General features: G+C 35.1%; 1 protein-coding gene across 3 annotated transcripts in view; it reads right to left on the reverse strand.

Moving 5' to 3' along the window:
- Window positions 1-15,822, reverse strand: part of USP25 (ubiquitin specific peptidase 25) — a 148,321-nt gene that overhangs the window by 46,007 nt on the left and 86,492 nt on the right. For all 3 annotated transcript variants that reach the window (XM_012801589.2, XM_012801587.2, XM_023509677.1), the window contains 7 exons: window positions 15,693-15,766; window positions 11,706-11,854; window positions 6,845-6,972; window positions 6,351-6,446; window positions 4,574-4,735; window positions 3,747-3,970; window positions 675-745 (listed from right to left, as the gene is read on the reverse strand). In XM_012801589.2, coding sequence (XP_012657043.1) covers window positions 675-745; window positions 3,747-3,970; window positions 4,574-4,735; window positions 6,351-6,446; window positions 6,845-6,972; window positions 11,706-11,854; window positions 15,693-15,766 — 904 coding nt within the window. The remainder of the gene's footprint in view (window positions 1-674; window positions 746-3,746; window positions 3,971-4,573; window positions 4,736-6,350; window positions 6,447-6,844; window positions 6,973-11,705; window positions 11,855-15,692; window positions 15,767-15,822) is intronic.

Raw genomic sequence — 15,822 nt, forward strand, 5'->3', positions numbered from 1 at the left:
TCGTCTCTTACACCACATTCCCTCAAAGCTACGAACACCTGTTTGGAGGAAACCAGGTGAGCCTTTTTTTAAATTTTATTTTTCTTAAACAAGGAAAAAAAACTGGCTGGGATTTAAATTTTAAAAAAATTAAACCACAAAATTAAAAACCAAGAGAGGGAAATGAAGTACTGCTGAAGCTACATAAAACACAGGTGAGTAGTTAAAAAGCTAATCTGTGGAAATGTGTTTGCTGTGTGCGTATTTGTTGATTTACTTCTTTCTTTGAATAAAAAAACTTATGGTAAACGGTTTCATTTACAGTAAACAATCCGTCTAAATCTTAACAATTATAAATTGATGGCTGACAAACTGGATGACATAATACATGCAAGAAGTTAAAATGATATTGAGCCTTGGCACTTCTTTCTAAACCTTGATACCCTTCAACAGCCACATATTTCCCCTCATAGACCACGTGTGAAAATATTAAGGCCTTTTTGTAAAATGTTGATAAATCTTATTACAAAATAAAAAGGGTGAGCAATAGCTATAGTGTGAGAGTCCATCCAAATGGGGGTAATTTTATAACAAATTTTATAACAGATGTAAGGAAGAAATAGGTTAAAATACATAATATAAAGATAAAATATATGTAAAATAATTTTTAATTACTAGCTCAAAATTTCACTTACTTGGATCATAGATTTGTCAGAGTACATTAGTTCTATTGTTCGATGGATTCTGGATATGCTTTCCTGCAAATCTAAGGATATAAGGTATCATTTAAGGATTAATATCAAGTGTGTTTCTATTGAGATTTATAAAATATAGGAGCCTAAAGGTTTTTCTACAAACATGTAAGAGGAATAAAGAAAACTGCCTAAAATTGCTCTTAAAAACATTAATATTTGAAGTCTATATAAAACGAAATATAATTCTTAGTATTAATGAAATATACAGCACAAATGCACAGTTAAAAACCAAAACAAATATCATTTATTCAGAAAATGTGCACAGTCAATAAGATTGAATTTTGTTCAAATCTAGAAGGGAAGGTTCCCATGAAAATTAAAGCTAAATCTCCTTACATGCTGCTATAAAACAGGTGAACTTAAGAATGAAATAACTTTACCACATATCTTGAATATGTGTAATTAAATAAAAATCCACTATAATCACTAATGGAAATAAAACTATGGGACTCCCATCACCAATTATTTCTACTTTTAGTAAATGCAATCCTACAAAATTCTCCAGAGATAGGGATGTATACAACTATATTATCCTTAAGGATTAAATTAAAAAAAAAAAAAAACAACTTAAAATAATCTAAATTATCTGTTAGTAGGAAAATAGTTAAATTATATTCTTGCCACATCATACTATGAAGTTGCTGAAAACACTTAGAAAGAAACCGTGGAGGAATACAAGAAAATATAGGTAACTGCAGAGTAGGGAAAGTCCTATCTAAGCCTGAGAGACAATCAAGAAAAGAAAAGACCTGCTCGCCCAAACATTAGGGAAAAAAAAAAAAAAAAACAGCACAAAGAAAGTCAAATGACAACTTGGGAAAATAGTATCTCCAGCATATATATATATACTAAAAGATTAATATCCATAATACATTAAGCTTTTTACTAAGCCAGTAGGAAAAAGATAAATTGGCTCAATATAAAAAATGGGCCAAATGTCACCAACAAGAAATTTACAGAAAAATATAAATATCCAACCTTCACTCATAATTAAGGAAATGTAAATCATTACATTGAAATGTAATAATATTTTTTTCAACTCTCAGACTACCTCAGATTAGAAAGTACCCAGGGATAATGAGACTGTTACGACACTGGCTCTTTCATAGAAGTTAGTAAGAGCAGAACTGCTTAATGTTTTAGAGGAATAATTTTAAATAGAATCCAGCATTTAATATATATACACTTTGGGCCCCAAAATAGCACTTTTAAGAAATATCCTACTTATAAAAGTGTATAAATATGTATGTCCAAGGCCAGCACTATTTGCAGTAGATTATCAATATGGAAATTAAATAAAATATATCATACTCATGTGTTAAAATACTTTAATAAAGTTTAAAAAGTCATGTGAACTGCTATAGCTAATATTGTGTCAGTAAGGGATGAAAGAGGGGAAGCAAATATCCTGAGGACAATCTTTCCTGATTGATAGCACTGTATCTTTAAAACCTTGTCACATCAAGGTCCCTCAAGCTCTTCAAGTGTAAAAATGTCCCAAAGGAGACTTATCACATTCCTACTTCCTCCCCCATGTGGGAACCTGCTTGCCCGCCAGCTGGCCCTTTTCCCAAAGGACATTCTATGGCGTTGTTCATCTCTCTCCGAGCTAAGCGGTCACTCCTGATTCCTCCCTCTCACTCGTACTTAATGATTCACATACGTCAGTGGTCTCCAAAGAGTATTTTAAGTATAAGCTATTCATTCCTTTCCTCCCTAAATGCCACTGCCTAGATGTGAAAAAGCTTCCTAGCTTCCATTCTTTTGAGTGTATTCTTATAAAAGCGATCTGCCATGCTCAGGAGAAAATTATCCAACACCTACCACAGTGTTCAGTACACACTACGTGCTTACTTAATGTTGTGAAGGAGGTAAAATATGAAAAAATTCTTATATATGAGAAATACTAAGGAGAATCTTTACTCATTAGCAATTAAAGCTAACTGTTAGTCACTCACTGTTAGTCGCCACCGTGCCCTATGTACTCACATACAGTCTACAGAGAGTGAAGTTGGTCATAAAAAAATCCAACAAGCGATAACTGTTCAACATAGCTCCAACCGTGTCGCATAAAACAGTTCCTACATTTCCCTTTATTCACAGCCAAGAGATCAGTATAAAATCAGGAGATGATAATAGGGTCTGGTATTTTGACATGTAAAATAAGATGTAATAAAACCCACCATAAAATATTAGTATCACTCCACTTTTTTTTTTTTTTTTTTTTTTTTTTTTGCAGTTTTTGGCCGGGGCTGGGTTTGAATCCCCCACCTCCGGCATATGAGGCTGGCACCCTACTCCTTTGAGCTACTGGCACCACCCCATCACTTCACTTTTTAAAAAAGTACATTTAACAACAGAAAAGTAGGAAGGAGACTGAATTCAAAATAGTTTATTCTGAATAAAGGACAGAATAGAGTTCCTTCCAAGAAAGAACAGATGGCAATTTACACACACACACCCGCCCCACACACCCCACAGAGCACTGTCCTTATTTTTCTTACTTTGCTGCATGCCAGTTAAAACTCTATCATAGCCTGACACTGAGCTCATAAATCATATTTAGAAATTTCTGTTAGATCAGGTAAATTCAAATTTCTAATTCTTAAGCCTAAAGAAATTCTTATAATCCCTTGAACTTCTTCATTGTGCAAACATTAGGGTAAGTACATAATTGATATGTACAAACTTGATATGTGACATTTCACCAGTAGAGTAGCTGTGAATACCAGTTTGATATAAATTTAGACCACTAAACTAGAAAATCAGACCATCTGCTATGCCATTAATCAGCTAAGCAATCCAGGGAAAATCTTTTGGTCCTGGTGAAACTGATATTAAGATTATAAAAATAGAGAGCCAAACAAGTTTATCTTACATAAACCATTTTCTAGAAAAAAAAAAACAAAACAAAAAACGATGGATGAATCCAGAGGTAAGTTCCCTTCTCTGTTTTAACACCATACATACCCATCTGAGGTGCTGGTGGCTACACTACGAGGTGCTTCTTACCTCTGGTGTCATTTTCTATTTCTGTCCTCCAGCGATGTAAACAGCTCTCCAGCACAGAAAGTTCTTCTTCTGTTATGTGCCTCGGTGCTGGATGCATGGGCAGATCAGGAGGTATTCGGGACTGAGTGAAGGGTTTGTGTATCACCGATCTCGATGAAATGGCAGTGACTGATGCCGGTGATGTGCTGGGCAGTTCGGAAGGAGCTCCCTGCTGTTCTGTTGTGCTGTATTTTCAAAGCACAGAATATTTGTCATTCACCCTTCAAACTAAACTTCTGGACAAAGTAGCAATAAACACACAGCATCCAATCAGCTTATAATGTTGAAAGAAATACTTCTCAAAAAAAGAAATACATGGACTGATCTAATATCCAATGACATTCTTATTTTAGGATAATTTGTAGCTTTAGAGTAAAACTCAGTTTCATCTATTCAAGAGAACAACAAATCTTATGTACCATGAAATTATAAAGACTTATCCACTGCTAATACTTACTAGCTTACATTACATTAGAAACAAACTCTTAACAGTATTATGTGCATGTAGCCTACAAGGTAGAAACTTAAATAAGTACATACCAAAGTAACCAAAAGTATAATTCGGAAAGGGGAAAAAAAATTAAAATTTCAATCCATAAACATAAATTCTACTGAAATAATAATCAAATTCCCAGAGGACATACAATTTCCAAAGTGAATCTACTCTTTTTAAGACTTTGCTAAAGTAAATCAAGACATTCATTTTATACAATCTTCTTTAAAGGCATGAATGCCATTATTCTACAACACAGGGAACACTGTGGTCTCTGCTGGGGAAGACTCCTTACCTTGGTAACGTCTGTGATGGTCCAGAGCTACTAGCAGTGGAACTGGCACCGATATCGTCCACAGGGGAGGTGCAAACGGGTTTGCTGGAGGCGAACTCCAAGGCATACTGCAGAACATCGACCAAGGGGAACCGTTTGGGACCCGAACCATAGCTTAAATACCTGTTAACCATAAAATGTGCAAATGCTTTTATGTGCATAGAAAGCACATTTGAGTTTCTATTAATACTTCTTATAAAACATGATACAATTCCTCAATAAATCTTCCTCAACAACAAAATTCACTTGTTTCCAAATGAAGATGCTAAAACTGAATATGTGTTTAAGAAAAAAATAAATGAAATGTTCTCCAGTGGAAGGGAAACAAGTGATAAAGAGTGAATGAGTTTATATACTGTTCAATTTTTAAATGCTGTTTTAAACTGAAACTCAATAGGAAGATGAAAACTCACAGAACCACCACCTGAGACTATTTTCATTTTCGAAACAGGGATCTGGTCTCATGATAAAGACACAGACATATATTAGCCTCTTACTTTTTGCCACTAATCATTTTTCAGTATGATTGCTGGTACTTTTTAAGAATAAAAATTACTGAAGTAAGACAAACTCTTTTACCTTAAGAGTTTTAGGCTATTAATCTGCAAATGAATGCTAAAATAAGGAAATAGGTATTAACTCAGAGGCTGCAAACTGGGATCTAACCAGGCGTCCTCAAACTGCGGCCCACCTAGGACATTTATCAGGCCCGCCGGGTGTTTTTGCCACCGCTGCTTGTCCTGCTTAGCAGCCGACTCGTCCCAGGGCCTGCAGTCCGGCCCTCCAATGGTCTGCGGGACAGTGAACTGGCCCCCTGTTTAAAAAGTTTGAGGACTCCTGGAACCTGTGGAATATGTGGCTATCTAGACTCTGCTTCCTTCAGAGATAATCTGAAACTCTAGACAACAGCGAGGGTCCCTGTCTAGGGTCTCTTCACATACCATCTTATATCTGACTCAATTTCCTCCTCTATGAAGCTTCTGAGGCCCTGGTAGGTGTCCAAATACGTATGTATTCTCTGTGTAAAGAAGAACTCAACCGCCATTCGTTTTAACACCCTTATAAATTTTTTTCGTTCTTTAATTTTTAGTGACAGTGTCTTGCTATGTTGCCCAGGCTGGACTTAAACCCTTGGAAACCGGTGATCCTTCTGCCTCAGCCTCCTGAGTCCCTGGCCTTGTAGACATGTGCCACCACACCAGGCTCCATTTATTTTAATGGAAATCTCAAGCACAATTTAGAGTTTCAGGCAAAAATAAAGCTCAAAACTAGATTTGTTCAGGTTTCTATTTTCAGCACCAAGAGCACTGCTGTTGATAATAGATATTTAATTTTTATTGTTAAAATAATCTGAAATCAACTATAGATTTTAGTTTCTAACAAAACTCAAAATTATACTATTTGAAGCAAAATATCAATCCAGAATGACTATATAGGTATACTTCTAGAATTATAAATCCCTTACAACTTAAAAATTTTAACAGTCACTAAAAACATGATTTCCTATAGTTGTTGGGATCACCTCTATGGTTTATCTTACAAGGGTACAAGTGAATCTTTCTAAAAGTAGAATATAGATGTCTCGACATAACAACTAAGAAAATGACATGAAGGCTATATTAACCAGTTTGATGAAAATATCTCAAATTGTATATCAAAATACCACACTATACCCCATGACTGCACTGTTGCACACAGCTATGATTTAATTAAAAAAATTTTTTCTAAAGTTAAATACCTTTCTAGTCTTTGTTGTAACACTGTGAGGTAATCTTTAAGCCTTTTGATCTCTTCCCTTTTAATTCTTGTAATTTCTCTGTTCCTGTGCATGTATCTATCAAGAAAAAAATAATAATCATCATTAGCCAATATTTTAAAACTAAATGCAATATTAAATCTAGCCATCATTACAACACATCAGTGTGGTCAACATTTTATCAAATATAAGACAGATATTACAAAATATATTATTTTTAAAAATTCGAATAGAATTTTAAATTATAAAAGTAATCTCATCTTTTTATTTCCTAATAGCATTATTCCCATTAACTATACTTTCTAATAAAGAGTGAACTCCATTTTCCTTTACAAATGGTATTTGGTACAGTATGTAAAGGAAAAGACTAATTCTAAGAAATTAAGCAAAATTTTCCTCTGAACACAGTAATTTTTCACTTGCTCACTAAACCATTTCAAAACTGAAGCATGCACTATGTCTATACCAAACCATACCTGTCCAAATATAAAACTTGGGGAAATTCCAATTTGTTGTGAATTTTTTCTGGTCTTCCCAATGCCTGATTAAATTCAAACCTTGACAATTCAAACGTTAACACAGGTGGTAATTCAGTGAACCAGTGCTGAAAGAGAACAAAACAACAAACAACCCTTAATTTTCACCTTTCTGTTTTCTCCATTGCAATTTTAGGCACAGAATGTTAAGAATGACATTTTTATACACGTCATCTAAATGCTGTTATTACAAATAATAAGTACACAATTTAATTATAGCACAACATTTTCCTAAAGGTTTTTCATACTTCTTGAAAATTCCAACAATGTATATAACATCCAATCAGGAGAAAGAAAATTCTTCTAACAACTATCTTATTTCTAACAAGTACCTTTATTATCATTATTCCATGATAATTCTTTACATCATAATTTCTAAATGAAAGAAAAAGATACTGGTTAAAATCACAATTTAGTAGATTAATACCTCTATCTTCTTCAATATTATATCAAATGGCAGTCAGTTATATTTAATCAAACACATTGTCAAAATCCTGTGATAAAGTAACTTATAAGATACAGTACTCAAAGTGAAAAAAATATTTATTTTGATTTTTGTTTAGAGACAGAATCTCACTTTCTCCCCCAGGCTGGACTGTAGTGCCATGATCTCAGTTCACTGCAGCCTCTAACTCCTAGACTCAAGCAATTCTCCAGCCTCTGTCTCCCAAGATAGCTAGGACTACAGGTGTGTATGCCACCATGTCTGACTTCATTATTAAAGATATGGGGTCTTGTGATGTTGGCCAGCCTGGTCTTGAACTACTGGCCTCAAGCTATTCTCCCACTTTAGCCACCCAAAGTACTCAGATTACAAGTGTGAGCCACTGTTACCAGGTAAAAAGGTAGTATGTTTATAGCATAAATGGTCACAACCCTCCAAGTAAAAACCAGAAAATGACGTTTTCCTGTTTTTAGTTTTCCTACTGGACTTTATACTAACTCATGAAAAAAATCTATCACTAACAAAAAGTTTATACTGTGGTAATTATATGTAAAATCCTTTAAAATAACTAGTGTTTAAAGAATTAAATACCTCATTGCCGTGAGCCAAATAGTGACAAGTACAGCTATTATTTCCTTCCCTCCACCCCCCACCCCGCCACACATACACTTTGGCATCTGTTCAATTAGGCTTCAAATTCAAAAATACTTCACAATTATTTTCATATAATAGCTTCATGTTACACATAAACATTATTTAAAGAGCAAGGAAAATTAATGGGCTTATAAATCAACAAAAACAGAAGTGTTAAATAATGTAACAAATACTTCCAAGTGCTTATTATAAGCCATGCAATGTGCTACTTTAAAAAGAAATTGCTGGATTACCCTATTGTGCGTGATAACCTCACATGCCACCAAATGCCACCATGCTCCTATCAGCTGTTATATTATATTACATTATAAGGAGACTAATTTAAATTTGAACACCCCAAAACAGGAATGACACACACCTGGTAAATTAAACTTGTCTAGGATCTTGGAATTTGCTACTTTTCTCTAATTAAAGCAAATAAAAGTAAGTGGTTATTCAATACTACTTCTCCATCTCAAAATGCTAATGAGTACCTGAACCGAGATTTTCTGAGTTGGAGAAGTTAGGCTTTCAAGATTTTTTTTTTTTTAATATGGATGTTACCGAAAATGAAATGAAGTTATAAAAAGTCTAAAATCAGAAACATTTTTTTCAGTTTTAAAGTTCGATGAGCATATAGTGCTTAGTCTTAATGATCTCACACAGCACTGTCAAGAATTTTTCAGTTAGCTCTAATCCACATCTAAAATTAGTATTAAGGAAACTAACTTATAGCTTTCATAGGAAAGCTATAACCCAATTATAGCCCAAGAATACAGGAAAAGGGGAGAGGGAGGGAGAGGAGGGGAGAGGAAGGGTAGAGGGAGGGTAATTGGTGGGATCACGCCTATGGTTCACCTTATAAGGGTACATGTGACTCTTTCTAAATGTAGAATATAAATGTCTTAACACAATAACTAAGAAAAATGACACGAAGACTATGTTAACCAGTTTGATGAAAATATTTCAAATTGTATATAAAAACAGCACACTGTACCCCATGACTGTATTAATGTACACAGCTATGATTTAATAAAAAATAAATAAATAAAATAAAATTAATATTAAGAATTAAAACATTATGACAAACATACCACAAAAAAACAAAGAAAACTTTTGGTGCCTTAGGATAATATTCTTTATTCCATTTTATGATACCCAAACAAGTAAGTATGAGCCACCATGCCCCACTAAAAGTACCAACATTTTTAAATGAGTATGGCCTGTGACCCAAAGATTCTACGCATTATAATTCATTCCTAAGTCAGGAGTATTTATAGAAAAACATTCTTTGAGATAATTCTTCAACTACTGCCTTCCAAAAGCATTAAATAAATTTACATTTATAAATACAGACTACATGGCCTTATGCAGGTTTTTAAAAGACTGATGCAAAGCCATATGCCGTCTTAAAGGATAATCATGATACACTCACCGCTGAGGAAAAAAAGGCAAGTCTCAGGACAGGATGAAGAGATAACAAATATTTATATATGCCCAACAATAGACTAAAAAATACAACATATTACTAGTAGTAAATACTCAAGCCAGAACTCAAATATTTACTATTTGATATATGTTTCCTCCAATGGGCAGTCAAAAATATCTCCACGTTTTCTGGAGAGTCTGACTCATCTACAAATTGCATGCCATTTGATTAAAATCTAAAATTTGTGATTTAAAAATGTTTTCTAAGTACTTATACTGCACAAATTTTTTAATCTGAACTCTTACAGCCCACTGGATGTTTTCATAGGCCATTCTGGAGCCTGGAGGTCTTCCTTTATTAGTTGGCCATAGCTATTTCAGCAAAAGAGATATTTTCTAGGCCAAAATAAAACCCACAACTTTTAGTAAAAAATAGTGTGAGGAAAAAGCTATTATTGTCCATTATGTCAATTTAAAAATAGCCTACAGTGCTACTTATTAGTTTATAGAGTCTCCAGAAGAAATTAAATAGTGATTCTGAAGGACAGAGTGAAAGGAGACTATACTTAAGTGTCACTCTAAAAACTTGTAAGAAATTACGCTCTAGTCAGTCACGGTGTCTTCTTGTTGAAATTATAGCCTCTGGTAAATCTAGGAAACTGATAACAGGAATCACAGGTAATGAAATCAGCTATCATTAAGATTGCTTAAAAACTGCTAAATTCAGAAAAGATAACAAACTATTATCTTCCTCAGGCTAGATGGGAAAATCTGGGCAGAGAATACAAACTTCATCATTGGGCATCGAGCATCTGAAGCCAATGAAAAGATGGAGAACAAAAATAGGATCTTTTCAATAAATAAGGAAATTCAGATTCTATGTAAGATCAACAATTTTTAAAAGCTAGGAGCAGGCGAGAAAGATTATTTATCAGTAAGACATACATCGTGTACTTCACTTACAAGCTACTCAGACACAGTAAGGACAATGTCACCCCTGCCTGCTCCAACCCATCATCATTTACTTAACAGAAAACAGATCAAAGTTCCTGTTCCATTGAGGGATCCTATGAAACCTTTAGAGATCTGTTTTTCAGTCAACAAAATAAATAAGCTAAATTTAACATTCCTGCTTATAATTCTGTATCATAATCCCTTGTGGAGCTCTTGCATCCAGGCACCGTATCCCTGTCCTACACTGATTTGACAGCACTGAAGTGTGAACTCAGCACCTACTGAGAGTCACTGAAGTGTATTACGTATGATGTAGAGAGAAAAACTACTGAAATACGCACTCCTCCTTGCTAAAAATAAAAAAAAAAAGTGTGTCTAGGTATGTGGGAGAAGAGAAGGAAATGAGGATGAAGCTGAAATAGTTAAATTACATCAGATTAAAAAAAAATTAGATAAAAGCAATTCATTCTCAAAGAAACAAGAATCCAGTCTCTTTCCAGATAAACAGAGACGTTATTAAGCACCTGTTCAGTATAAAAACCTTAGAAGCTTTTTTGATAAGCACTGACACGTTTCATTCATTCATTCAATAAACATAATGTATGCAGTCACCACCCTACCAGTAGGGCCATGAAAGACACCAGTAAAGATTCCTATCCTCATGCATGGGGCTCACCATACAGACAGCTACGAGCAATTGCTGAATAATGGGCTGATTGGGGGGCATGTGATCTGTCCTTTGCTTGCTCTTAGGGTACCAACATTTACTCACAGATAAAAACAGATGAACAGACACACAAATGTAGCTAGAGAGAGGGACAAAGACCCAGAGATGGGTAGAGAGAATGAGATTAATGGAGACAGATACATAAATTTACAGTATCTTTTTAAATTTATTTCTTGAGAATTTATTTCTTCTATATGGGATCATACAGCAATTTTACAAGAAATCGCCAAAACAAATTCCTACAATATTTGATATATGCCTATATAAAAATCCACCCTAATATCAGTTATTTCTTCTCTATTTCCAGAACTAACAGGCTATTAAGGGCTGGCACCTTGATTGAAAAGTCTAAAAAAACTGACTGATGTCCTAGGATGATTTTAACTAAAAATTTCAAGGTAAATTATTTAAATCGGAATTTAATGTAGATTAAACGGATTGGCGATATTGACTGTACAGGTTTCCTGAAAATGTCTTAGTTACCGTAATTAAATCCAAACATATTTTCTTCATATTTTCTCAATTATTAGGCAGGCATATAACTTAAATTATGCATAACAGCATTACGAGAAAGACCTGGGGAAGAAAGAGAGTGATGAAAATGCTGAACTCACCTCCTGGCCTGATTTCCCCGAGTTCTCTGAATGTAAAGACTCAATTTCTCCTTCGATCATTGCAGCTTCGAGGCACTCATGCAGATCTTTGAACCCATTGACCTGAAGTGGGTACTGACCAAACATTTCAGTGTTTTCAAATTTTTTACCTAGGAGAAAAGGGAACACTAAATAATGTTCCTCGATATGGATGGATTCTCTCCTGAACTTAAAAATTGTAACACTGAATGATTATGTTCCTGAGAATAGTGAGTTATGTGTGATTTTCCTGTTGGTTCGTACATGTACACAAACACATTCAGAAGCAGCTAAAGATATTAAATGCACACATATAAATGCATAAACACATGCAGTTATATACACACATGTGTATACATTTTCTCAAGAAACACTTTCTAAGGGCAAGGCACTGTGCTAAACACTGAAAATTTACACAGATGTGGAAATGGGAGACATCGTCCCTGTGCAGAGCAGTGCTCAGCCCATCTGGAAGAAAGACATCAGACATATTCACTGCACACAGACTTACTAACAAGTAACTGGCAATTATTACAAGTCTTATAAAAGGTGTGATGAGACTGTGATGAAAGAAAGCACAAAAATGGTAGCCAACTTAGTCTTAGGTGGTGGAGGGGAGAGCAAGCGAGATTTCCACATTTAAGCTCACTCTTGATTGGTGAGTGGGAATCAGGCCAGAGTGTTGGGGGCTGTGGCATAATCTTGGCCAAGGAACAGCATGACAAAGGTTCAAGACAGTAAAGATTTTGACATGTTTAGGAACTACAGGAAGGTCAGTATAGCTAAGCAGAGGAAGTAAGAGGTCACAATGAAAAATCAGACAGGTTGGGCAGCGCCTGTGGCTCAAAAGGGTAGGGCACCGGCCCCATATGCCAGAGGTGGTGGGTTCAAACACAGCCCTGGCCAAAAAAAAAAAAAGAAAGAAAAAAGAAAAATCAGATACGAAGTCAAATTTTACAAGGACTTAAAGTCCTGTTAAGAATTTTCTTTTCTTGTTGCATGGAAACACTTAAATTAAAAATAAATCAGATTAGCTTTGCAGGGTAGCAATATCACAACCAACGAGGTTTATCTGAGGCACGATTACTGCTAGTGAAAAAAATTCATTTAAATTAAAAATAAGAATAAAAGAATTTTTATGTCACTGTATTTTGGGTACAACTGAAAGTCTTTGAACAGTTAAATTTAGGAATAGCAGGATAAGATTTATGTTTCCCGAAAACTTTTATGGCTTCTGTGTGAAGTGAGTGGTAGTCCATTAGAACACTCTATTACAGAATCCATCCCAAAATAAAGGTAGCACAGGTTAAGGTGTGAAAAGTAAAAATGCACAGAACCGCATACAGTTACACACACATTTATACATACACATATGCCACTGAATATACAAGAAGTAGCACCAACAGGACCTGACTGACCAGCTCCCAGGCAGGATGGGAGACAGAGGAACAAGGAAGATACCAAGTAACACTCAGATCTCCAGAATGAACAACCAGATTACTCTTTATGTACAGAGAACAGTGCCACTGAAGGAAGAACAGAATTCCTTTTTTCTTTTCTTTTGAGATAACAGTGGAACTTACTTGTTCAGAATGGCTCATGTGATTTAAACTTGAGAGTTGGATATGAGTCTAGAATTAATATTATATTCTGGTCTGAAGATATAAATTGCTGGAGAATTGCTACTTACTGACAGACTGCCCAGAGAAAAGGGGCTAAGCCAAGTACCAAGGATCTCCTACATTTATATGCAAGAAGAACAGATGATAAATACAATTTCTAAGATGTGCCCACAGAGACAGGAAAAAATCCACAAGAATACTGTGTCACAAAAGCCAGAGAAGTAAAGTTTAAGGAAACAGTTGGAAAAAAGGAAGAGGGAAAGAGAATAAATGGCATTAACAGTTAAGAATTCAATCTAGAAACAGAAAGAAATCGACATTGACCAAATGTTGGACATGAACAACCTTAGAGAGATCCCTTTACAGGAGTTCTGGAGCCAGAACCTGAAGTGGGCGTGGTTAAATAAATGCAGAATGAGCAGGTGAAACCAACTGCTCTCTTCAAAGGTGCTGAACTCTGAATAGGATTAAAAAGTGAGAGTATTGGGCAGTGCCTGTGGCTCAAAGGAATAGGGCACCGGCCCCATAGGCCAGAGGTAGACGGGTCAAACCCAGCCCCGGCCAAAAAAAAAAAAAAAAAAGTGAGAGTATTAACTAAAAAGCAATTTAGAAAGGGATAAGTATTATTTTATTTTTAAGATGTCAGATACCAGACCATGTCTAAATGTTGATGAGAAAGACAGTGAAGTGTATTAAAATCAGTGCCCACATATAACCAGATTAGATCTACTCATGGCTTCAGATAGTGGGGAGTGAAAAGCTCAAAATACAGAATACAAAAAAAAAAAAAAAAAAAAAAACCACAGACAAGGTAATGCTAAAAGCATGAATGAACAGAATTCTGAGCACATATAAAGAACAGTCTTTTGATATGAATTGGATAATTCCTTTATTTTCTGGACCCAAGATAAAAAGAACAGAGTGGAGGAACCAACTGATCTAGATCATAGAACCTGAAGATCATACATGTGTGGACACAGTTTTCAAAAGAAATAAGAGGGAGGCGCTCAAAGGAGTAGGGCGCCGACCCCATATGCTGGAGGTGGTGGGTTCAAATCCAGCCTCAGCTAAAAACTGCAAAAAAAAAAAATAAATAAATAAAAAATAAGATACAAAATTACAAGCATAAAATGAGATTCCAAGCCTTGGAAAGGACCTGAGTTAAGTTTCACTAACTTCACAGTAAGTCTATGAAATCTGAGGTAAGATCTTTCAGAGAGAATGAAGAGACAAAGAAGTCAGATTTGAAATGAGTAGAAAGATGAAAACAGTTATTACAGAACCCGGGAGAGAGGAAAGGATTACACAAAACGAGTGTAACTGCCAGGTAGTCACAGGATAGGGACCGACAAAGTCCAGCTCAAATTTACGACCCCATGAAAGCTAGCCCGTCTGCGTGATGTGACTTCCCCAGCAATATTCAGGTACTCAGTAAGTGAAGAGTGAAAACAAGGAGTGAGGGCAGAGAATAAGCCAGGGAGGCAGTGCCAGAAGGAGCGTGGGTATTAAAGAGTGGCCTTAATGATACACAGGAAGGACGTAAAGTACAGAAAAGGGCCGAGAAGTAGAAGTTCTCAAAAGGATGAAAAACTTTTACAGTGGAGGTATTTTTGCAAACAAATTAAAATTCACCCTCAATGGAGAACCATTGCCCTAAACGAAAATATAGGATATATGTAAGAGTGGTAAGAAAGTGCTCTACAATAAATTACTCTTACTAAGGCAAACACATGGTTTAAGCGGAAACATATTAAAGCCGCATTTATACAGCACAACAGCTTTGAAGCAACTTACTGATACCAAGTACAAAGACTTCAACATTCATTGGTAAAGTATTTTAATAACAACCACTATTAAGTATCAATATAATACAGGTAGAAATGCTTGTGCAGTGTATTATAATTAGTGCCCATATATTACCTAAATAGACCTACTCTCTGATTCAGATAGTTTTTTAACTTCATATAAAACCAGAACGATAGGCGCGCAACCAAACATAGTATATTATGCAAAATATTCCACTTATACAATAAATATTTAGCATTCGAGGCAAACAAAAATATACTGACGCCTCACTGTAACTTTTTAAATGTCTGACTAACATCTGAGTTAGTGTCTGCCTTTTTGTAATCTCAAACCATCAAACTATATTCAAACAAAACTTTATGGAAATCCATGACGCTTGAGATCATGAACAAAAAACAATTTTGTAAGTTTCACACTTTATGTAATTTGGAAAAAATCACTTTCAAAAGTTAACACACTGAGTCATTTGGAAAAAACAACTGGATACTAATGGATACTAATATCTTTTCACCTGTAATAAAAAGTGAATGTGTAACTATACCTTCAAGTACTCCCACAGCGAGGAATCTTCCATAGAACAACTCTACCATGGGGTTCTTTGGCTTCTCTTCATCCCTAAAGAATGTTTAAAAATACGAATATGGTTACAATTTTTGGACCTACAAACAGAG

Source organism: Otolemur garnettii, unplaced genomic scaffold, assembly GCF_000181295.1.
Source record: "Otolemur garnettii isolate 467f Iridium unplaced genomic scaffold, OtoGar3 scaffold00009, whole genome shotgun sequence".
In the NCBI taxonomy this organism is placed as follows: Eukaryota; Metazoa; Chordata; class Mammalia; order Primates; family Galagidae; genus Otolemur; species Otolemur garnettii.